Source organism: Ornithodoros turicata, unplaced genomic scaffold, assembly GCF_037126465.1.
Source record: "Ornithodoros turicata isolate Travis unplaced genomic scaffold, ASM3712646v1 ctg00000916.1, whole genome shotgun sequence".
Taxonomy (NCBI): Eukaryota; Metazoa; Arthropoda; class Arachnida; order Ixodida; family Argasidae; genus Ornithodoros; species Ornithodoros turicata.
The window spans coordinates 15,790-39,905 of NW_026999418.1; the positions used below are offsets into that span (position 1 = coordinate 15,790).

Here is a 24,116-nt window from a genome sequence, read left to right on the forward strand (position 1 = left end):
TTCCCACGACTGTCCGGAGCGGGAGCTTCTACCGGGTTCCGATCGCAACGCCGCCACGCGGCTCCCATTGTCCGTAGGCCAACATTTTGATAGAGCTGCATGACCAGAAAGCTACCAAGGGACCGCGGTAAAACTTTGACCCAGCTCTGCCAATGGAATGCGCCATTAGTATTCCGTACTGGCGTACGGTATACTAAAATGCACAATTGTCGCGACGCGTCTTTGCTTACGTAAGGCATAGCGTTGGTGGTTCTGCGTACGCCCAAAACACAAGCAGAGCTTTGCACATTGCGCAGAGCTACCACGCTATCCCTAAGGCCGGAGTCACACTGGTTACATTATACACGAACATCCCGTCATACATGTATGACAAACGTGTATAACATCCCTTAAAGGGACCATGAAATTTCCCGAACCCCCCATATTTTTTTTTCTTCTGGAAACGGTTATCCGTATTGAGAAACTAACACGCTAGAAATTTTTCCGGGCGAAATCGCTCCCTTCTGTAAAAAGCGCGCGGTTGAAGTTGCTCCTTCGTGTTCCTCCTCTCTCGCGCCGATCGTTCCGTACCTCGGGCAACTGCACGCACGCACCCGTGGCCACCGTTACGTCACCACTGTTGCGCAATGGCCGCTCCTGAAGGCGATCCCTCTCGCACCATGGCAACCAAGGTCGTGGTCGTGCCAGCGTTTCGCTTCTCTTTGGATCTCCGGCGTTTCTTTGTGAGCGGGTCGCGGGTAATACAAAATAACTGCATTTTGCGTGTGTAGTGCTGCCTTTGCGCTGGCTGGTGTTACATGCGAGTTGTACTTCGTGTCCTATTGTAACTGTCTTCTGCTCGGCGGACCATGAAAGCAAGCAATCAAGATTCAAGCTCCTACCAGTGAGGTGCTTCCGTCCCTCTTCACCGAGACAGAGCCGACCGAGTTACGCAGGGATTCTTTGCAATACTTTGACTCACTGGAATACCGATGGAAACTTTCTGGTAGTTACCTGGTGTTGCAAGTTCATATTTACGTGTTGTCATTTGAAAGCAAGCGCAAATAACATCATTGTGTTTGTTTTTGGAAACAAAGTAAGCGCTTTGCGAAGTGCAGCGTTGTTTTTGTAGGCTGTCTCCCTTCGTTGCTGGATTCGTTTGTACACATTACAAATATAAACTGCCTAATATTTTGTTCTTCCTACTCGTGCTTGTTTTGATGTTCCCGTTTTCGACCGGTACTGAGCCTTCTGCACTGATCTACAGTAGCGGCTGGCTCACCGTATTGCGTTCCTTAGGAGGACTTATCCTACCAATGTTTCTTTCGCGCAAGAATTCGTTATGGGCATTTAGTGCTGAGCAAGCTCAGTATCACTGTGAACATTGTACTAACAACAAGCGTGTCTGCACAAACTGAACGACTGTTTCTGTGAGGTATCTCACAAGCACATATAAGGGTTAGTTAACTACTATTAGAAGATACTTAAAAGGTTGATATATTTTTTGACAACAAGCTGTACATCACATATTTATTTCTGGCAACTGTTTACATTTATTGTTGAAGCAATTTAACAAGAGGTAATGTTAAGCTGGAAGTCACCAATGAAGGCACCTCGAAAGGAAGTAAAAGCCCCAGTAGTCATTGCTGTATGTCCCATTTTTTAATGCAACAAAAAACAGACAGCAGAAATTGGTCTTGTTTGAACTGAAATGTCTGTTGGTCCGCTGGCAGACGTCTGCCTTCTTCATAAAAGAAGAACTGTCCTATCCGCCACCTGGACAGAGCGTCCTGTAGCGGTGCAGGCTCCGCCGCGGATGTGGGCCCACTTGCATATGTGTCGAGGGTGAGGGGACTGTGCTCAAACAGCCGTTATGTCGGCATTTAACTCAGCTAGTAAGTGTGATAACTAAAATACAACAAAGTTACAAACTGAAGCAGCTAAGAGCTGCGTCTCAACAAAATGGAAAATGACCTTATGCGTGTGGACCCAGGATCAAAGGGAACTAAAAAAAAAACTAAGCGACAGTCGGTGATCCAGCCACACCATGCAAGTACTAGTCATACAACGTTTCATGAAAGTGGATATACTAAGCAATTACAAGCACATGCAACAACAACTATGTTTGAGAACTACCACAAGCTGTACATCTATGTACAGGTTATATGTTACAAATACATATTTTTTTACCGTATCACAAATATATACATGCACAGTAAGTGTTCTATGTTATGCTGCCCAACTCCATATTTGGCAGCTGTATTTGGATCAGCGTTATTAGCAAATAGGGGGTGAAGCCCACTAGCAATTATACAAAGCTGCTAGACACGTTTAACTGGATGCAGCCTGACCTCGGACTTGTACGTAGCATGTTACCAATTAGTTGTCTTACTAGTAAGCCATTACTAGCCATTAATTTTGTAAATATAATCAATTAGATGTTTGAGAAAGTAATTTTTCAAACCTGATTACAATTTTTGGTATTGGATTACAAACTGATCAACTACTGTTACGACTAAGCTGAATTCATGGACGAAACCAATCCACAGGCCCCAGCACAGCCATATCTAATTTGCTTTCCAGTACAGTATGCAGGGCCGGCAACGAAGGGCCCTCCCCACGGATGCTAGCACCATTATACGTGACAAGGGGGACCGGGGCAAGACTCATCCCCCGGGGCCCGTGAGTTCTCTCACCGGACCTTAGTGACCGGAGTAAAATCAATCCGGACATGCATTCTACGCCCTGGGGATATCTTATATCTCTTCCTACCACAACGTGTTGCTGTACAGTAGGTCAAGCTTTGGACATAGGGAGTCACTTGAAATTTTGTTGTGACTATAGCGCTACAGACCTTATGGCTTATTATCAAAAGTAACAACGATAGTAATACCTTACATTTTGAGCAGTTACTTGATTACAAATTTAGCTCTCTAATTTGTAATTGTGAGAAATTACTTTTGTCACCAGAGTAATAGTTACTGTACCGAATTACCTTATTGGGTAACATGCACAAGTCCATGAGCATGTTGAATGCAGTAGTATAGCACTGATTCAATTATGGTTGGTACGGTTATGCTTAGTAAATTAAACAGAACAAAGCACTAGGAACTGTAAAGGAACGATATCACCTGATGATGCGGTGCATCGAATGGAGGCTGCTGTATTTTAGAGGTGAATTGCAGGCCATTCACTGGAGTTGTTCTTGCCTGTCACTCAGGTGAAAGACATTGGAAAACATCCTGTTTTGGTATGCCACGCTGATTTTGGAGAAGAAAAGGGGTAATGTAGTACGCAGCTGGAGGATGCAACTGGATATGCAGAGAGTAACATATCCTTCATTCTGAGGAAGGCACACACAGGTGAACACACAAACAACGAAGTGGATAAGATGGACTCAAAGTCCGTCTTGTCCACTTCATTGCGGTGTTTGTCTCTGCGTTTACCTTCCTTAGACTCGAGGATATGCTACCCTCTTCAAGTCCACATGAGGTTCCTTGCCTTCGCTTACTGCGTTATTCGACTGCATGTATTCTGAGGGGCTGGATTACAAGACAGAAGTCTGTACCTCTGCGAAGCAGCCTTGTTTACTCAGGCATCAACAGGTCTGCGTCAAAGTCATCATCCTCAGCGTCATACCCGTGCACAGGATGAAGTGGACTGTAAAGTGATAAGGCTCGTGAACAATATACAGAGTCTGAATGGTAGGCAAGATAATGCTGCAGCGAAAAATCAAGCAGGCTGTGCAGTATTATCTGATTAATGGGTCGCACAACTGTTGCAAATGATTGCTTTTGGAGGCTATCAAATGTTTCTCTGTTGGCCCTGTGACCATAGGTATCAGAAATAATTTCTGGCTTTATGTAATGGAGAAAAAAATATATGTGCTACGTTTGAGTTAAGAGCACGACACTGCTTTCTTTGTCACTATTACAACGTGCACAGCGCACCAAGGAAAATGAAGTATAGCATGCACCAAAGAGCCTGTACATACTTTGTATGTGCTGTAGCGAATCGTGAAACATGACCAGCTACAACGTCGTCCTTGGATGGTCTCTGCCTGATGCGGTGCGTCATTGGTGGTGGGACATCACACTCTGCATTTGCAAAGGCCTCTGCGAAGGTGATGTATATACTTGCCAAGCGAAGAGTCTCATCAAGCTGGTCATTCACATAGCCTGTAATGGAATGTCACTCTTGAGATGGCACAACAAGTTTTCTCTGCTTGAACATATATGCTGGAAGGTGGGGGGTGAGAGCCCTTTTGAGCTGGGAGTCCTTTGTGGGCATAGATATCACACATTTTGCCTGATATTCTCTTATGAAACATATTTTTACAGAATTTGTGTGTTCATCAGACTGATACTAGGTAACATTTGTTAAAAGCTATAAGATTTTGTTACTTATCATGAATATATTTACTAGTAGCATCACTACTCCTCAGACACGAAACAGATTGCAAATATAAATACGTACGTGTCTTCAAATCGTGACGAAATGCATGCATCATTTGAATCAGGTATAGAGCAAGTCTGAGTATTGCCTAAATGACTAGAAGAAACATATTTCCATAGGCATTATGTAGCAGCGTATACTGTGTGCAGTATTCTTTTTTTTTCTAGTTGTTTTTTACTTCCAATTTCGTTTTGTGTGCAGAACGGTCTTGATGTACCAATCCTTCTAACTCAGCTCACACCCTCCTGTGGATAGGGACTTTCAGCACCCATGAGGTAACATTTTCTCAACCAACAAAATAAGGATTGAAATGGTGACGAGCAAAGCAAGAATGTCACTATGCAGGCTCAAAGAGTTCAAAAGTGATGCATGAATCAATTATGCAAACACGACAAAGAGTTTTGTGCCTCACTAAAGAGCAACAGCACATGGTCCGCATTCATTGAGCTGCTCACCAAATGTCGCCTGCGTCATTACAGGGCTTGCAATCATTTCTCCAGCCTTCGCCTTTGGTGCTTTCAGTTTCCACTGCAGTCGTCCATCCTTTGTAGTAGCTTGCAAACGTGAGGAGTTTTCATTGAAGTGCAGGATGGCAATGTATGTCCTATGTGTGCATTGAAAGCATGAGGAACATACTAAATAACACAAGGCACTGTGAAATTCACCTAGCTTGCATGCCGAAGTAAGAAAACGCCACAGACTTGGGAGCGAACTGGTTAATGACATTGTGGAATGACTCCAAGGCAAAGGTCTGGGTGTGTGGGGACAACTGCTTGATGGCCCGTGTCAGCACTGGGGCTGTGACGATTTCTTCAAGCCTTTTGTGTGCTGGAGATCCTAGACATGATAATCAAATGAGTAAGGCAACACATACGTTATTAGATATGGAAAGGCACCTTTGCGGAGCCAAGACCTGTTGTCCAGTGGCTTGTGAAGGCACCTTGTCAACATCCCATTGTGACCCTCATGAATGTTGGCAGCATGGTTTACCATGGTTTTCCAAATGTCCACAAGGACGTCGCCATCACCTTCACTGGCATGTGCATACCAGTAGAGGTGGTTAGAAGCAGGCTGGACCCACGAGGATAGTTGTTTGCAAGTGCTACTCTTACTGGCTCCAGAGAGCTTCTACTTGACAGCTGTAATGAACAATATGTATCACTTTATTATTTCAAATTGAGTACTATACACACATGCTATTGCGCTACAAAATGTAAATATTGTGCATCTCTGGATATTATGGCTCCCGACTCGATATCACTTTGGGCTTGGGCTCACACAGCCACTGTGATATTTGCACTTGAACACACAACTGTACGTTGCATCAGGTTGCCCTCGATTTGATTTGATTTGTTGTGGGTGTTACTGGTGCATTATAGCTATTAAGGCCAGGAGGCCCTCAATGAAATCACACTCAAGCCCAATTTCTGCAATAATAATAATAACTGCACATATGTGCAGTTACAGTAACTACATATTATAATGTTAATTATATGAACCTAAAGTTTGATGTACCACTTTATTTTGAAATTATAAAGTACTTGCTTTAGATTATGCAATATTTTACATTGGCACAAGTGTGTTGCCACTGATTTGTGAATTTGGGGTAAAATCCCAGCAAGATTGTCAAGCATACGAGGAAATAGAAAATCAAGAACGCAAGAAACAAACAAGCAAAAGACACCTTGTGAAAGCAGCTCCATGCTGCCTATTACATCCTCACCAATTGCACATGCGGAACTGGCGCCAGTCTGCATTGCATCATAGAGTTTCTTGCTAAGAAGCATTTAGGTGAATTGTTGCAATAAATATCTTACAGATACGACTACACTACATTAGACGTACGCCCTCGTCGTTCATCGTGTATCGCGCGCTTCTTCAATATATGTCGTAGTCGTTCGCCGGCGCAGTGACGAAAACGGGCCCGCTTGCACGAAACGGTTTGAGTGCAACAACCAACGAATTTTCACTCAAGCATTACTGCACTCGGTTTAGGGATTCACACTTTACTAAGTCGCAAAAGTCATTTGCAAGCGAGCCCAGCGGCCGACCACTCGCTGATCGCGCCGCTTCCTCTCCCATATTGTTAGCATATAAATATAACGCAATTTCCGCAAAGTTGACCTTCAAAACCGTGGGAAGTAGGGAAGTAGACGGACATACCGTTCCTTGACCCGTTTACGTGTGGTTGCTAGCATATGACGTGTCTGCGCGTGATACCCCTTTCACTGTACCGGACAACGTCACATCGCCGTTCGATACAACAGGCGAAGCAGGATGGACGTCATATTCGACAATTTGTCAGATATTGAACGGAAGCTTCTTGAACGGAGCCAGGACTACGGCATACCGCTTTACGAACAAACCCCGCTAGCGCACACAACCGCGAATAACGAAAGTGAGGACGAACTGGAAGTGCCTCCCTCACCTCCCAACCCAGGTGGCCCTGACGCAACGGAAAGCATAAACTGGTGAGAAAACAAACTGAATTGCATAAACAAGCGCTACATCAGCTGTTTCTGAAAAGGTGCTTCTGTGGTGTCTCCATCCTTCTTCTTATTATTATTATGTCTCCCGCTGGGGAGCGGAGAAATGTGCACTGCACTTGTACTTAGTTTTGCTTTTTTGGCGATTGCGCTATAACGTATACACTACACCTAAACGGCGTTTGTTACACAATATGATTTCAGGTGCACATGCGGTTCATGCTATAATATGCCTACTGCAGCAGAGAATGTTTGCTGCCGCTCCTACATTGCAACAATGGCGAAGATGGACGGCCGCAATTGCATTGTTGGTCACCCCAGTCTCTATGCAGTATGCCTTGACCCTGACGTACTGCAATGTTTATATTGGGAATTCCGCGAAAATGGAGTGGAAATTCGCACACTCGACGAGACAGAGCTGCACAGCGCGCATGTACGGAGAACGCGCCACATCCCAGCGAAAGCAGGGATGAACCAGCAGCGAAAGCTACGGACGGCTCCTATAAGTAAGGCACAATGTCGTATCAATCATAATAAAAGTAGCATTGTGCATATGGTGAGGGATACCTTTCGTCTTTTTCAATTACAGGCTATATCGTTTTATAGCATACAGAATGTTCGTGAGATGGATCTGGAAGTGGCTTGGTAAACGAAAGCGGAAAGTTCTGCCTTCCTGCGTAGTCTGCAAGATACGGGAATCCTTCCCTTCCGAAGGCTATGTGGGCTTTCGTTTTCCCGATTAATCTGATGCAAGGCACACAAAAGTAAATGTCATATAGCATTGTATAAGGATGCCCCTTGGTGATCTGTGATATCACTGTACCCTGTCTTGTTTCGCTTCATTTTATTGATGCCTACTGGCATTTAATTAATTGATTGTAATTGTAAAACTCTACTCACTAGAGGAAATCCATGTTGATGGAAGTGTCATATGCGGTATGGATATTGCAGAGGAATTTAACAGATACTCCGTTAGTATATATTCAGATGACTGCTCAACACATTCTGCTGCCACTGACTGCTTTCCATACAACTCGAGTCATTTAGCATTCTTTCCCCCCAGTCGACAGCGGGGAAATATTGTCTTTGTTTTCAACGTTAAATAACCCCAAGTGGTTAGATGACTTCGACTTACAGATTACACCTGTTAAACATGTTTTTCCTCTGTTGAAAACATTAAGCAGGGCAACCTCTTTTACTCATTAAGTATGTAAACGACACGGATACATTGTGCCTGGAATGCGAAAATGGTCATGTATGCCGATGGCACAAGTTTGTTTTTCGTAGGCGCAGACAGTGCGCAAATTGTACACAAAACAAACAGCGTGCTTCGTAAACTGTGCAATTGGTCTGCCGCAAACAAACTGTTTCAACCGATTTCAACCTGAAGAAGTGCAGTCTCTTGCACGAAAGTTCTTGTTCAAATAAATCTTAGTTGCTCCTAACCGTTTTTCATGTTACGTGTGTGATTCCCTCATCGCGGGCGCCTTGACAGTGTTTCTTTTTTTTTTTTTTTCCTTTCCGACGAAAAATAAAAATTGAACTTTGCACTCTGATATTTTTCTTGGACATGAGAATGTCGAGATTGTTGATTCGATTAAAATATTAGGTGCATGCTTCACACCCTCAATGAACTGGGGAATGCATGTCAAATTTGTGAGTTCAAAAATAACACCGGGATTAGGTGTTATATATAGAAACAGGTGTTATCTTCCAAAGGAAGTCCTCTACACACTCTATCACATACATTATTGTTTTCTTGTGTGGCGCACAGCAGCTTTCACTGCACTTAATGGCATCTTTCACATCCAGGAGAAGTTACTTCGTCTTTTAGAGAATTTACCCCATACTCATACCACTACACGGCTATTCAAAAAATGTAGCATCATTCCTCTTCATCAAATGTACAAATTCAAACTATCCTTAACTTACAAAGAAGCAGCTAATGCCAATAATATGCCGTCCTCGAAATCGCAAATTTATCACCCGTTGCACACAATGACCTACATTGTGGTAAACGGGTATGGTCAACTCCCGCATGCAGGATACATTTTGGTGAACAGAAGCTCTAGTATACTCATTACCACATATACTTAAAGGTCAGATATGCCGATTTTGAAGTGCCGCAGAACTGAGCGATACTCGCGCTGTGTGTTCATTACCTAACACTGAATATGTGTGCGAAATATCTTGCTCCAACTGTTCGTAGTTTTTTAGACAACAGTTTTTTTAGTTCCCACGCCCGGCCGTCAGACCGTCGGCAAACCCTGAGCACGGGCGCACCGACGTCACTGCTCTCGGTTTATCTGTCTTTGGCTTGGCCGCTTGGCTTCTTTCGTTTCGTCCTCTGTGCATCGTACATAAGGGAACAGCTGTTATGTTATTGCTAAGCCGGAAACAAAGCATGTGAATATTTTTTTGGCACGGCGTCGTTTGGAAAGTGCACTTCCTTGTTCTGACCTTGCCTTTTATGGGCTGGAGCGATATGATACGTAATATGCCACGGCGAAGTCGTCGAAGATGCGACGGTGCTACGTGCTAGGCTGTTAGAACAATTCATCGGAGCATTCAAGTGTTACCTTTTATATGCTGCCAAAAGACCAAGCAGTGCGAAGCTCTTGGCTGACAGTGGTGCCTGCTAATTTCCACTGCAAGGATTTCGTCAACGAATGTTATCATAGGTTACGCGCGACTCCAGAGGCAATTTGGAATATCGGCACGAAATCGTCGGATGAAAATCTGAGGTGCCCGACGCACAACATTTTGAACGTGCCACGGAGGATCAGGCAAAAAACGAGAGCAAAAAAGGTAAGTCGAGGTTCAGATATAAAAAATAGCAAGCCTAATGAATCGATTGTGCAGCTGTCCTACTGCGCTTACTCTGATATAACCACGATTAACAACACAATAGTATTGATAATCTAACTTCTGAATTGTCACAGGTGCACGCTGAAGGCGGAAATGAAGCATGATCTGGCTTGCATCTGGTGCATGAAGAAATTGCTGGCACGTTAGTTGCAGTCTACCTCCACCAACAGGTACGACAGTGTGATGTTATAATTTGAGTATTCACCTATGTTCAACTTTTCATGTGCACTCGCATGCAGACATCTTGACACCACTTTTAAATCTGCCCTCAAAGTTACAACCTGCGCTTTCAGGGTGGAAAACAAAGGACGCCATTCCGATTAGCTGCTATCTCCCAGTTCAAGCACTTTTGCTGTCTGGACACTGGTTCCTGTGGATGGGCTGTTACAAGCTTCACTGTCTGATATAGAAGGTACGTTACATTAGTTCAGTTAATTTGTCTTTTGCACATTTTCGTTACTGTTACTTGGATTACTGTTGGACATACAATCCTTTGACACACAGAAGCTGATGTCGCCTCGGATAACGTTTTAGAATTTTCAGTGTTATCAACGTCCATTGAGGAAGGTGCCTTTACTATCTGTGAACCTTTAATTGAAGAATAGCCCAGAATTCATGTTAACATTGTCTACTCTTATTAATTCACTGTCTGTGTTCTGAGAGCTTAGAAAAATCGAAACTATTTATTTGGCACAACTTCACACTGGATGTGGTACCGGCTTGACATGTAAGCTAAAATACCTGGATTCCACAATAATTGTGTTGAACTTGGTGCATTACCGTGGGCAATGCCACATTCACTACATTTTTAGTGGGTCTGGTGCACAAATACTGTGTGCATACTGCATACATACATACTGTTTGATAGGCAAAAATACCTGAGCAGTGCTGTGTAGTCTTTTTACCCAAAGTCCATACTCTTACTGCAAAGTCACAGTACGTAGAACAGCAATGTGCAGGTATGCTGCGATAGAGATTCACAACATAAAGAAGACTGTTGAGAGCATCTAAATTTTAATGGGACGAGACTTTCGTGCACAAGGCTGCTCTTGTTAATGTCTAGCATGAAGTTACAAACTCCCAGAATATATAAAACATGTTGTAATGTAGAGAGCGAGGGTTGCTACAGACATAAAAATAATTACACAATCATATATAATAAAATAAAAAGGGGGTACAACTCCCCCCTCAACTCAACTCGACAACTCAATAACTCTACTTATTCTCTACCTTACAACATGTCATATATTCTGGAATTTTGTAACTTGATGTTAGACCTCAAGAAGTACAGCCTTCTGTGCGAAAGTCTTCTTTCTGTTGTGCACAATCATTATACGCTCTGCAAGTAACCGAGCGTTCTGCGCATATCTCCTCTCCCGGTTACTCCACTCGGGAAGCCCCATTGGCTAAGGCGGCGCCCTCCCTCTTCCCTCTCATTGCCTCCTCTCATGCGCAGAGACGCACTTGCACAGCGTATAGAGCTTCTTTGCACCCAAGTGCGATGATTCGATAATATCGCAATAAACTATACAATGATGGAATAATGGTGTAAGTCAGAGGTGTGTGTTTCCACTTGTACTGCTCGCAAAAGTTGTAAGTGGTGCAATACCGAACATATTAGAGAGGTATTCTGATAGATGAATGGTAACACCGTCAATTGGGTTGATAGCGCAGAGCTTTCTGTAATTACTATATGTGAGTAGAGCTTTGCCCTCTAATTGATTGTTGATTGTATGTAGCAGTAATTTCGGAGTTTCATAATGATCTGGTGGAATAGTTATTCTTTTTGTAACAAGTACTTCTTTCTCTATAATAAAGTCATAAGTGCATTCAAATGGATCTCCATAGTAGTAGGTTGTGTCATCTTTTATATTAAAATTATTTAATCTGAGGTGATTCTTAGGCTGTTCTGGAATAGCAAAGAGACTGTGTAATGACTGTGACAATCTATATAACTATTCTCTCGGAATGTTACACTTGCTCCAATTTTGTGTGTTCTAAAAAAACGATTTAATGTGGTCTTGATAGAACAACCTGGAATGAATACGATCAAGCCAGTTGAAGTAAGAATAGAAATTTCTTCTAGTATGCATAGCTGCGAAGCGATTTCTTCTCGAAGGAATGTGTCCTGATGAGGCACCTTAGAACCTATTATAGTATTGCATTGAATGGATGACACTCCAATAGCCTCTTGCAAGTTTTCATCTATGAATGTAATTGTATTGTTGACTGATTAGATGAGTTTAATTGATAGAATAGAATGTGGCAAACTGAATATATATCTCCCGTCAATATAATTGAGAGAACTGTTCAAGTCTTCAAAAAGCTCTAGAAGGGCCATTTCTACGGTGTTTTTAACGACGATAGTCTCGCGAACCTCTGCAAAGTCTTTGTAATCAACCTGCATGACACCGTCATCACTCCGCAGTATATTGTAGAATAGATTACAGATGGATAGTTCTTGTAATCCAACTTCATACTTTCCACTCAGTTGTAGGGGTGCATTCAAAGCAATTGTAAAGTTGTCATGTGTATTTGTTGGATATAATTCTGTACAGTCATTGGATAGTAGGTACATATAAAACTCAGAGCCTGGCAACATCTTGCACTGGAACCCACGAATTAAATGAATCGTCATAACCAGCCCACTTCACTTTATAATGAGTGACTCCATCAATTTTCTTACTGGATATAATTTTTTCAATTGGATATGGGTCATCAGTCTCTTTGGTAACGCGCTGCAATTCTTTTGCATAATATGTGCCCTCTTCTTCTACACCATCTGGGCCTGCAATGTAAAAGACAGGTGGATCTGTTTTCTTATACCTCGAAATTGTATAGATAACGTGAGACCAGTGTCCTGTGTATCCCTTGTCAAAGATTGATCGATTCAATAGAACACGAACTTGCTGGCCAATTTCGAATGGTATTGTGATGTCATCATCTATTTTACTATTGAGTCTATTGAAGAGTTTAACCTCGTTACTTTCATTCACTTCATTCGGTGCCATTTTAATAGTTCTATGGTAAGAATTGTTATAATCTTCTATAATCTTTGGAAGAATTTTAAGGTACTTGTGATGTCTTTTACTACAAAAATATCGGAACAGTCGACCTTTAATTGTTCTTATCGCGCGTTCTGCCAAAAATGCTGTTTGTCCTGTCCTAGTTATATACATTAGGATGCCATGACGCTTACACCAAGCCTGCACATGTTTGTTGAAGAACTCACGCCCCTGATCTACATAGATTAATCCAGGTTTTGTGCCCCTATTTCGATATAGCTTCATAAATCCTTTCTTCACGTCTTCACCTCGTTTGGTCTTGAGAAGTGTGGCCATGACTTGCCTCGACGAACAGTCTATCACAAGCAGTATGTAGGAGAATCCTTTATTGTATTTCTTGTATTGAATGAATGAAATGAGGTCTGCTTGATGGAGATCGTTCAGGTGGAGTGAGATGACTTTCCTTCTCTTAAGTCTTCGTCTTGCATCTTTGTGGAGAGTATAGACGTCGTCGCGTTGTAATTCTTGTAGTGCTTCTTTTCTTGTGATTTTCCATGCCTTTTGGTAGCGTTTGACCCCTCCGAGCCCCCCGTCAGGTGACCTGTAGCTCATTCTTCTGAGAAATATTCTTCGTCCGAAGATGAAATCAACTTTGTTCTTTGCGGTGACTTGTAGGTCTCCCACAATATTTGCTTCTTTGATTTTCTTTTCTGTCTGATTTTGTGTGATGGTAGAAGTTTTGACACCTTTACAAACCAAGCGGGCCTCACTCGTTTATGACCGGATAGGTACAAGACCAATTCCATTATACTAGAGACATGAATGGTTTTGTTGTTATGAATGATTTCTCCTTTTTCATTCCATGACAAACTCCTTGGTAGCGTTGACACTATGTGTCTAACTTTTTTAATATTTATATTATCTGGTAGAGCATCATCATCGAATTTTCTGCTAATACTTTCCTCCATTTGTAATGGTTTTATTATTGGTGGATCTGATTCTATTGTTGGTTTCAATTGATTTGTTATGGTGTAGTACATAGCTGTTAGCATACGTTTTACCTTTACATCTTCGCTTTCATTAGATTCCAAAATAGTGTCCACTGGATTTAATACCTCGATTTTTGTTGCCATTTTCAAACACCGGCTACCTTAGCTATAGCCCGCCCTGCTACACCACCTAATATACTAGTCAAGCCTGTAAGTAATAGTGGGATTAATGGGACCAAACCTCCTCGTTGTCGATATAAAAACTTTTGTAGCTTCTTTGGTGATTTGTGCAATGTTTTATATGCGATGTATTGAGTTGTAGCTTTATATTTCTTTAAATCTTTGTATAGTGTTGGTGACAGTTTAACATTACCATTCAATATATTCTTGCAAACTTCGGAAAGAGCTTCAATGCTGTGCGGAGGAGCCTCCTTCAATATGTTTTCCCGTTCTTTTGGAGTGCAGGTTGCAAGCACTTTAAGGAAAGTTAAATGGTGACGTAGACTTTTCATTTTGGTATGAAAACAAATTGTGACTCGAGCTTGGTTATACCTGTTCGCAATCTTTTATCAGACTGGGTAAGTGGGTGTAGGTCAATCACTAGATAACCAAATGGTTTCTCTGTTGCTTGTTCGAATGCATTCAGAAAGCATGGCAACCGTGATTTCCCGTAGATTTGTCGTCCTAGAAGTTCGAGTTGTGCACGAGATCTTAAATTATTGAATAATATTATATATGTGCTGTTGTGGGATAGAGTGCGGTAGTTTACATCGTTATGGAATAAGTATTGACAAAGAAAAATAATTGATGCATTCTTGTGATGGGACGCTCAAGTATAGAGGTGAACCATATCTTGCATAACATTCTTTTTAGTGATGAGATCATCAACTATAATCAGTGTTGGTATGTTCTCATCCCATGTCGTTGGTAATTCTTTACTAAATTTAATTTTAGTGAATTCATTCTGCCAGCTAGCATCATATTTACTAACATAAAATATTTGTTCTGGGACTACACTGAATACTGATAGATTTCTAAGGATGTTACAAACTAAGTAAGTTTTTCCTTACATTGAAGGTCCACATATAATAATTCGTGCAGGGTGGATGAAAGAAAACGGTCTTACGTCGGACATTGTGTCGCAGAGGTAGAAGTGAAACTGATAATAAGATATATTGAAAACTAGATGTATTACCATCCAGTGCTTCCCCAACCGTCGATTTGATGAAATTGACTTTTTACAGACTCTCGTTTGGCCCTGAGGAGACGTTCGTGAGACAAAACAGGTCTGATTGCTTCAGCTTTTGCTTCATCAATTTCTTGTTTGAGACGCCATTTCCTATCTTTCGGGAGACTCAACTTCCTCCTCTTCACATTTCTTTCCGAAACAGCCATGAAAGAGTTTCCGCATAATTATTTTGGGAGTGAGCTCCTGGTCTGGAGAACGAATGGGAAAATGAGGAGGTGCGCTCGCTCGAAAGGTAATAAATGGGAAAGATTGGAGAGGAGGTTGTATGATAATGAGGATGCGCACGTTTAAAAGTTTCTTCCTCACTTGACTGACACACATTCAAAAAAAAATGTCCAACGAAAAAGGTAAGTTTTTGATTCGCAACATAGTTCTTTTTCTCGTGACTATTGTCTTTTTCAGAACTCAGCTCGAGCCCAATATACTTTGAAAATGGTAAGGAATTATAAAGAATATGAAAAAGGTGTTTAAATTTGATTTCTTGTTTCAGCTCCAGAGTCGCCGCCGCCAATATGTATGTATTATTGTGTTGTGTATATAGTTGTTGTGTAGTTGCGTATAGTTGTTGTTGTGTAGTTGAGTGTGTGTTGTGTGTGTGTGTGTGTGTATTATTAATTGATAATATCTTTTCAGCTTACACGCCAGTGTCGGATGAGAGCAGCAAGTTTTTGATTTGCAATGTAGTTCTTTTTTTCTCATGACTATTGTCTTTTTCAGTATTTAGCTCGAGTCCGACATTTTTTCAAAACGGTAAAGAATTCTAAAGAATATGAAAAAGATGTTTAAATTTGATTTCTTGTTTCAGCTCCTGAGTCGCCACCGCCGATATGTATGTATTATTGTGTTGTGTATATTTGTCGTTGTGTAGTTGTGTGTGTGTGTTGTGTATTATTAATTTATAATATCCTTTTATCAGCTTACACGCCTGTACCAGGGCCAACGCCCGAATGTGAGTAAAAGTTATAGCATGATTACAATAATAAATGAGAATCTCTTTCAGATCATTGGAGTCCGCCGCCACAACGTATGTATTATTGAAATGTATAAATTGATATTAATTTAGATTCACTTACAGATTACTGGGGTCTGCCGCCACAACATTGTATGTATTATTGAAATACAAATGTGGTTTCATATAATAACAATATCCGCTTTTTCAGGTCAGTGTTGTGTCCAACGTGAGCTATCGTGTGGTAAGCAATGTGTGGTAAGCAATTTCATCGATCACCATGTTGTAAATAACCGTTGTACATAATTGTTGCGTCATCCTGCAGCCCCTGAACATGTGACCATACCTGTCTCATACCTGTCTCATTAAATTTTCCTATAACAACAGCAATGTGACGACGTTAATTTTATGTTTTCTTTCGGGGTCTGAAACAAAAGAGTTTGTAAAAAGTGTTATCGTGGAGACATTAAGAGAAATCGACAACAGAGAGAGGGCGCAGACAAGCTGGTTCATGATGACAACCCGGATGCAACCCGAGACAGGGAAATAAACAACAGACAACAATTTTCTCAGACACAGCAACAAAATTTAATAGCAAAACCGTCATTATATACACAACAACCTCCGGAGAGGGGGTATGGGCACAAAGGAGTGAACACGTAGCCCATGTACGTGAATGCAACAATTGCCAACCGATTTTCTCGGAAACCGAAGTTTTGTGTAAAGAAAGGAACTTGTGGCGGAGGTTACTCAGGGAATCTTTAGAGATAGCTGCACGTGGACATCGCGTCAGCAAGCCCTCCTTTATGCCCATACCCCCTCTCCGGAGGTTGTTGTGTATATTAATGACGGTTTTGCTATTAAATTTTGTTGCTGTGTCTGAGAAAATTGTTGTCTGTTGTTTATTTCCCTGTCTCGGGTTGCATCCTTGTCATTCAGAGAAATATTTATAGAATAATAAATGTATATATTCTTTATTATGTGTATTGTGTTTCTTCTGTTACAGGTCGTGAAGGTTTTTCGGCTGGGTTTTTCTCCTTCACCTGATTGGCATCACAATTGGCACAATTCCCAGCACAATTGGCTTCAATAAATATATCTCAACTTGATGGCATTACAATTGGCATTAGTAAATATATTTTCACTTGTACTTTTTGTGTATGACCCTTCTTTGCATGTCTCTGCATGTAAACCGCTCACCTATTGTATCGGAAAAAATATGTGAAGTCGGCCCACGTATAGCCAAAGAAGTCTGCTCAGGCTGAAAAATACGCTACGATGAGCGCACGCGCAGCCCTCCCCCACCGATAAGCGCGCGGACAACCCTCCGCACACGCGCTGCGCAGGGGAAAAATACGCGCAGGGCTCAGGGGTCCAGGTTTCTAACTCTCACCCGGTTTCTCTCACAACCCCTACATACTACTGGCATTTAGCAGCCTTTCTGAACCCTGATGTGGATTACAGGCCCAAATAATGACAAATGAGCAAGCAAGCATCCTCGCTGCTCACGTTTTGGTGTTTTACGTCGTTTGAAGTGCAAGTAGTTGCGCCCACCACTAGCGCCATCTTCGCGTTCACCTAAAATCGCTTCTGTGTTGAATTGTCCTTCTCGGCTCGCATGGCCGCGCCCATGACATAAGCAACTGTTCTCGTTTTCTGGAGTGTATACCAAACTGTTTACAGTTCAAGGTACAGATACTTAATGCGAGTGCACCCTCACAAAGAAACCGGATAGTAAGGCTAAAAAATCGTCAAATTTTTGACCCATATTCTAAGGGTTCACACCTTACGCATAAAAGTATGACGGATAGTAAGCGTAAAACATCGTCAAATTTTTTACCCCTATTTTAAGCGGTATTCGATGCTGGTTATTCTATGTGCTGTTTGGCTACCCTTGTGATACCGCTTACTGCACCTAAAAATACCACACTCAAACCTGAGCACCGTAGACGTCACGTGACCTCACGGTCCTTGTACAGGCAACGGCTGCAATTATGAAATGACCCGCAATGCGGTTTTCCGGCGGCTGTTCTGGAAAAGGGTATGTGGTTCCCGATTGCCAAAAGCATCAGGAAGAAGTTTGCAGAGCAGTAGACGGAAAATCGGATTGCCTGTCAATTTTGCATTGCAGCTATCGCCTGCCCAAGGGACGCTGAGATCACGCGGCGCCTAAGGTTCCCAGATATGACGTACTGGGAACCTTAGTACGTCATACGCACGTCATACGCACAGTACGTACATACGTACTGTGCGGCATTCTGGCGTGCAGTTCTCTGTGCAACGGCATACCCCGCGAAATTGTTTCATAGGGAAAAAAAGAACAGCTGCTACAACAGGATCTCGATGATACGAATCTCACAGGGCATGAAAAAACCGCTCGTATCATCCGAGACCCGTCAGCAGTACCAAATAGGAGCACGAAGCATGTATACGGACGGAAGCCCGTTCACTTTTATATGCTATCGCTTAAAAGATATCCATGGTATAGGCATAGCTTGTTGCTCATCCAAAAGACCTGGCAATTGACAGTGCGCCACAATAGCTAGGCCCACTGCACTGCAAAATCGAATGACGCAGACAAACCCATCCATCACGTGAATAACAGATATAAAAGGCACGTTCTTGCGCAAGGCAAGCAATATACAAGAGTTCTAGCGCCAGTCAAAAGAAAAAAAAGAAGCACGAGTGCATCACTTGAACTGGGTTCATCGTCTCACTATAGCCCGCGTACGCCGCTATCTCATTTAAATCAGAACATCTGAATACATGGAAGTACTTCCCACAGCGTTAGTAGCACGCATCTAAACCGCAATGCAACAAAAATTCGCCAAATAATTCCACTTTATTGCAGGAAAGAGCCCGGAATAATAGATACATGCATGTGTTTATAGGATATTGCACCTACTGCCTGAAAATGATGTGGCATAAGGTGCACGGGACCAAACATTAAAAAAATGGGAACAGCATACTAGCCATAAACCAACAGATTACAACACCTGCAATATTTTAGAGAATTATCAAATGACATTTGTGCATCTTCACAACACTTCAACACAACAAAATATAAATTGTAGACTAGCTATATGAGCTAGTAATTGAATTAAAGTACGTTTATAATGGAAAAACATTTAATGAGCGTTATATCACAGGATGAGGCATCGAGGTACACAGAATATCAGACATATATAAAAAGAAATCCATAGCAGATAGGTCATAAACTAATTATATATAGGGTGATTCCACGCCGGATCAGGCAGGGCAGTCCGGTCGACCTCTTCAATTTGTTTATTTCAAACATATATTAAAGCCTTGGCCCTAGGAGGCATATTGGTGCTGAAAGTAGTTGAAAATAATTGGTGGGTATTTTTAATGATTTATCATTCAGATGTGAGGTTCCTACGCTGCTTGACGCCACGCATCTTCAAACTATTTGACATACCGTATTTTCACGCGTATTAGCCGCGGCTTATGCGCGATTTATTTTTTTCGCGGACGCTCTGCGGCTTATCCGTGGGTGCGGCTTATCTGGTGACTATTTTTCCCTTGTACTTTCCCCATACCCCGGGTTAAACGAAAGGGTCGACAGTGCCTCATGTTTTTCGGAACAGGACCGCCGTGCCAGTGCACGAACAATACCGAACAGGGGCGGGTCCACTCCACATTCGAGTGGACTAACCCGTCAATCCACGAAAAACACGCAACGAGGGCACAATCCGATCTTAGTGGAACACTAGAACTGACCTCCTTTGTTATACATCCGACACCGGAATGTGCCGACATGTGCCGAATTGCCGACACCGGAATGTGGACAGGGTTTGTGGCCTTCCCCACGGTCTCCTTTGTCGGCAGACCCACAGGAAGGGTTCAATACACCTGTCATCGGGATAAAACGTGGTCAGCTAAGCGTCAGTTCTCATTTGACGAGAGCAGCAGCATTCGTGGGCACGGGCGCGGCAGTTAGAGGTGAGGCATGGCTACAACGCTGAGGCACAGCCACGACAGCGGCTTCAAACTAAAAGTCGTCGACTTCGCGAACAAGTACGGGAACAGGGCAGCTGGCAGGGAGTACGGCGCTGACGAGCGTTGAGCGTCTCTGTTGATTTTGTATGTGCTGCACGACACTGCATGATGTGCACTGATACACTGCATGATGTGAGACCGTGAGACGCCAGAAGCCAGAGTGACCGTTAACCAAGCGAAAGGAAAGACGCTTTGCACACGGAACCATGCGCATGTTCTCAGAATGCAGGGCCTGTATAACAATTGAAAAACAATATGCGTCAATCTAGGCGTAAAGAGCTAATACTCCAATGCAGAGCCTCAGTTTATCCGTCAAGACGAAATCGTATGCGTCAGGATATAAGAGTAAATCATGCCCTCCGTCCCATTTACGCATAAAACTCCGCCCTTTACGCTTACAGCGAGCGCGTTTACGGGTACTAGGAATAAAACAGAGCTTGACGGATACGGCGTCTGCGATTTTGTCGAACTTTACGCTTAGTAAGGGTAAGACTGGACGTAAGCGTAAATTTATCCGTTTCATTCCTGAGAGTGTGGGAAGGCCTCGGCGGTCTTCCTGTGGATTCGTGGGTGCATGAACGAAGACGGCATAGCTTTCGGGAAGACTGTGTGTGCGACAGCAGATATCTTTCCTCGTCTGTGCTTGTGTGCGTGCCCTGACACATATACAATAATATAAGTGTTATACTACTGTGCGCAAGTGACGTATGCTGTAGGTTCGGGGGTCTCGTCATGATACAGTGAGAAATAATGCGACGGACCTGACGGAAAGCACGTTAGCTCGGTTCCCGAGTGTTTGTGCGCTGAACTGAACTTCAATTTTTGTAAAACAACTTCAATATATTGCAGTTGTAGCGAAATAGTTTCCTTGGTTTTGTCGCATATTGCGTTCACTTCATCTGCTTTCTCTTTTCGCCAAGTGGTGTAACCCCCGCTTTGATTATTGCGGCCTCCCTAAAGTCTGTGTGTCAGTTTTGGAAACACTGAGGTATACTAATATTGTTACATGTGACACATTGTAGTGTACTGCAGCCAGATTCAATGTTTGACTGATAATTTGCACGGTTACTTCTTTAATATTATTTGAATAACTTTTATCTGATGCTGTGCCATTAAATAGGATAGGAATCCATTATGGTTTAGAATTATTTTTCCTTTGCGATGTTCCCACACTACTCTTGGTGACAAGTTCTCCCTCATTAAATTCCTTTTGAGTTGTATTTCACACTGCTTACAGCATAATGTGAGAATGAGAAAATGTATGCTTCGCATGTTCTCAGCATCCTCTACAGCAACTGCTCTTGGGCTTAAAATCCAGAAACTACACACGAAAAAAAAAAAAAAATACAAATGTGGAACAGACGACACAGAAAAACGGACACGCCAAAATGATTGGGACTGTGTTATGCTGTAATTTTTTTTTTTGTGTGTGTGTGTCTCTCTGGTTCTGCATTTTTGTGAACGTGTGCCATGTTGCCGGCACCCTTGCCCTCTTGTCAAAAAAACAGCCTCAGACATAAAAATGCAGGTTGTGAGAGGCACATAAACACTGCTTACATTGCTAACCTGTCTCTCACAAGACGTGGGAAAGGATTGCCAAATTAAAATTCAATAATACAAAAATGATTCTGAAATACATAATTCAAATAGAAGGGAGAGTAAACATTGGAATAACAGGTAAATGTAAAGCACTGACGTGTTGGAATTCTTCTGATGTGTATTATATACTGCTCTATTTAACCCATGACATATATGTTGTCAAACATTAACTTCTTGAATTCAACATCAAGGTGCTATACCTATTCCATCTAAGCGACTCGTCTTTACACGGACACGTGGCACACCATTTTGGCACAAAGATTCGATATCTCTGCTTGTTGGATATATCAAGCAAATACTGTGTCAAAATTGTGTTACCTTTATGATATGCTGCATCTGCTGAGATATGTTACGGGAGAGAAAGACTCCTGGAGCGATTAAAGGAAGTGCATACGAGTACGTATGCTTTGCAAATAAGTTGTTCCAAAGTATAATTATGTTCGTGTTGAATTGGCAAGGCATTACTCATCTCATAACAAAGTGATGAAACAAACTAGTGAGAAATGCAAAGCCGCAAGCACTGTTGCGTGGCCATGTTCACAATGGGCAATGACGCGGTTCACTTTCCGTACCGCGGACCGACTATGCTGAATGAGTCGTTTGCAGTGTTTATGATTGATGTAGGCCATGCCAACTACAGATCAACTTTGTAGAGTGTGCAATGATGTCTTCTGTGAACGAGACAAACCTCAATATATTCCCTCGTAATTTTGGTCCTACTATTAATTGCGTTGAGGGTTTGAGGGTGCACCTCTCTTCCGATCTTTAGTGGAAATCACATATTAGTTACGTGTCTTCTAAGGCTCTTAAAAAATGTCTTCTTGAAGTGCACACGAAAACTCCCTTTCGCAGACACTACGCCGCTGGCATACAAAACCCTTGTACAAAGTGCCTTGGAAACGGTTTGGAAATGGTTCAGTTGAAGGCTGTTAGGTTTATCACTAGGCGGAGGCACTCTAAGCTGAGGATCAGCTTAGAGGATTCATACTTTGTCCTCCCAGGATCCTATTCACTAGGCTGTGCTCATCATCTGAATATTGTGTCCTCTGTTCAGGTATCAACGTTTTTAAGTACAGCTTTTTGCCTTCTACAATTGCCAAACAGAATGCTATTGGTGGTGGAAACACGGAAGATACCTTGAACAAATCTTTGCAGACTGCTCGCTCCTGCCATAGCCATAATAATGGCTGCAGTATGTATAAATAAGTTTGTAAAAGGCTAAACAAACAGGCAACACATACTGTCATATTGTGGTTTGAGTATGGTGAATGGGCGTGAAATGCAGAAGTAGCACAGGAAACACAGAGAGGCTTAAGAAAATGGACAGAACTGCACAGAAGTATGTGGACTTTATATCCTGCTGCATCAATAGATCTCTTCCGGTTTGTAAACAAATGACATCATACTGTTCCACAGCGCCACCAATTTGGTACAGTTGAGCTACGCTCAAAGCTGGGGGGGGGGGGGACAAGTTCGCGCCAGAAAGGCACAGTCTTGAGGGGATTACGGTGGTCTCTGAAAGGGCACATGACGTCCGGTCCTTTTCTTTGAACAGGAGGCAGCGAACAAGTGCCCATTCGTGGAACCCAGCCCTCCCCTTCCGATTTGTTTCGGTTTCAGCCTGTCTACCAACGCCATGATGACATTTATATTCTGTTGAGTTTCTTACGTGCTGTCCAGGACATGTATGTACGTAGGTATAAATAGTTATGCCAATAAATTTTTTATTATTAACCTTTTTTGTAGTTTGAATCCCTTGAAAAACCATTGCGCAGCACCAGAACACAGAGGCTACATTATGACCCAGTTTCACCAACCTTTTCAGCATCTGAACTAAGATGAACGGTCATTAAACTCTGCTTCACTAAAGGAGTTATTATTACTGAAACATTCACCACATCACCGATGAAAAAAAAGAAGTGTGTGTTAAATTCAAGAATTGCCAACCCTTGATCTTGGTTCAGTTAACCAGAGTTGGTGAAACCGGGCCTACGGAAGTCACCGAAACATTCATCACATCACCAACCAAAGTCTGTAAAAAGAATTGTGTGCTAGCATGAAGTTTCGGCAATTGTGAGTAGCATTTTAACTGCTGCCTATGTAGCTGCAGCATAATTACAACTAATTCAGAAAAAGTAGTACAACATTTGACGGTATTCTACTCTATCTTCCTCTGCATGGTACTAAAAACTGTGATCATTCCAAGTGCTCATCCTCTTGGCCCAGATTCTGTAGCAGATTTATCAGCCATTTGTGTTCCAATTTGTGGTACTGTGACAAATTAGCCACTCCATCCACATACCAGCATTCCTAGGTTACACAGAACATGTAGTTATAAGAGTGGTTTAAACCACCTCCCAGAAGTTGCAGATGCTGTTCAGTAACGTTATAAGAAATGGAGTTAATCGTTCCGACATCAACTTTATTTTGAGATGAATGGGGAGTTTCATTGACAGGGGCGACACTCTACCCCATAGCTGCTGTTGGTGTGAGGAAGGAAATAATGTCCCATGGAGT

General features: G+C 42.3%; 2 protein-coding genes across 5 annotated transcripts in view; one reads left to right on the top strand and one right to left on the bottom strand.

Moving 5' to 3' along the window:
• Nucleotides 1-1,513: 1,513 nt before the first annotated feature.
• LOC135375691 (uncharacterized) overlaps nucleotides 1,514-24,116 on the bottom strand; it is a 35,819-nt gene continuing 13,216 nt past the window's right edge. The window contains exons 2-7 of the mRNA XM_064608346.1: nucleotides 5,331-5,573; nucleotides 5,100-5,271; nucleotides 4,890-5,038; nucleotides 3,974-4,157; nucleotides 3,548-3,639; nucleotides 1,514-3,239 (exon numbers count right to left, since the gene is read on the bottom strand). Coding sequence (XP_064464416.1) covers nucleotides 3,567-3,639; nucleotides 3,974-4,157; nucleotides 4,890-5,038; nucleotides 5,100-5,271; nucleotides 5,331-5,427 — 675 coding nt within the window. The 5' untranslated portion in view covers nucleotides 5,428-5,573 and the 3' untranslated portion in view covers nucleotides 1,514-3,239; nucleotides 3,548-3,566. The remainder of the gene's footprint in view (nucleotides 3,240-3,547; nucleotides 3,640-3,973; nucleotides 4,158-4,889; nucleotides 5,039-5,099; nucleotides 5,272-5,330; nucleotides 5,574-24,116) is intronic.
• LOC135375699 (uncharacterized) lies at nucleotides 9,240-17,130 on the top strand. 4 transcript variants are annotated; one of them, XM_064608354.1, is made up of 13 exons: nucleotides 9,240-9,728; nucleotides 9,863-9,958; nucleotides 10,082-10,200; nucleotides 14,860-14,929; nucleotides 15,027-15,068; nucleotides 15,174-15,263; nucleotides 15,749-15,781; nucleotides 15,837-15,860; nucleotides 15,948-15,980; nucleotides 16,032-16,055; nucleotides 16,107-16,133; nucleotides 16,192-16,238; nucleotides 16,987-17,130. In XM_064608354.1, exons 6-13 carry the CDS (start codon nucleotides 15,176-15,178, stop codon nucleotides 17,071-17,073), a joined length of 363 nt encoding a protein of 120 aa, XP_064464424.1. In that variant the 5' UTR covers nucleotides 9,240-9,728; nucleotides 9,863-9,958; nucleotides 10,082-10,200; nucleotides 14,860-14,929; nucleotides 15,027-15,068; nucleotides 15,174-15,175; the 3' UTR covers nucleotides 17,074-17,130. The 4 variants fall into 4 exon arrangements, with proteins under 4 accessions (XP_064464424.1, XP_064464425.1, XP_064464423.1 ...); XM_064608355.1 differs by lacking the exon at nucleotides 14,860-14,929 and adding exons at nucleotides 15,434-15,466; nucleotides 15,522-15,545 and having other exon boundaries at nucleotides 15,027-15,378; XM_064608353.1 differs by lacking the exon at nucleotides 14,860-14,929.

Excerpts from the sequence above, each read along its gene's own strand:
- LOC135375699 (XM_064608352.1), top strand. The coding sequence starts at position 15,176 with ATGAAAGAGTTTCCGCATAATTATTTTGGGAGTGAGCTCCTGGTCTGG. Across the intron at positions 15,782-15,836 it reads TCCGACATTTTTTCAAAACG|CTCCTGAGTCGCCACCGCCG; the intron begins GTAAAGAATTCT and ends TTCTTGTTTCAG. Across the intron at positions 15,981-16,031 it reads ACCAGGGCCAACGCCCGAAT|ATCATTGGAGTCCGCCGCCA; the intron begins GTGAGTAAAAGT and ends AATCTCTTTCAG.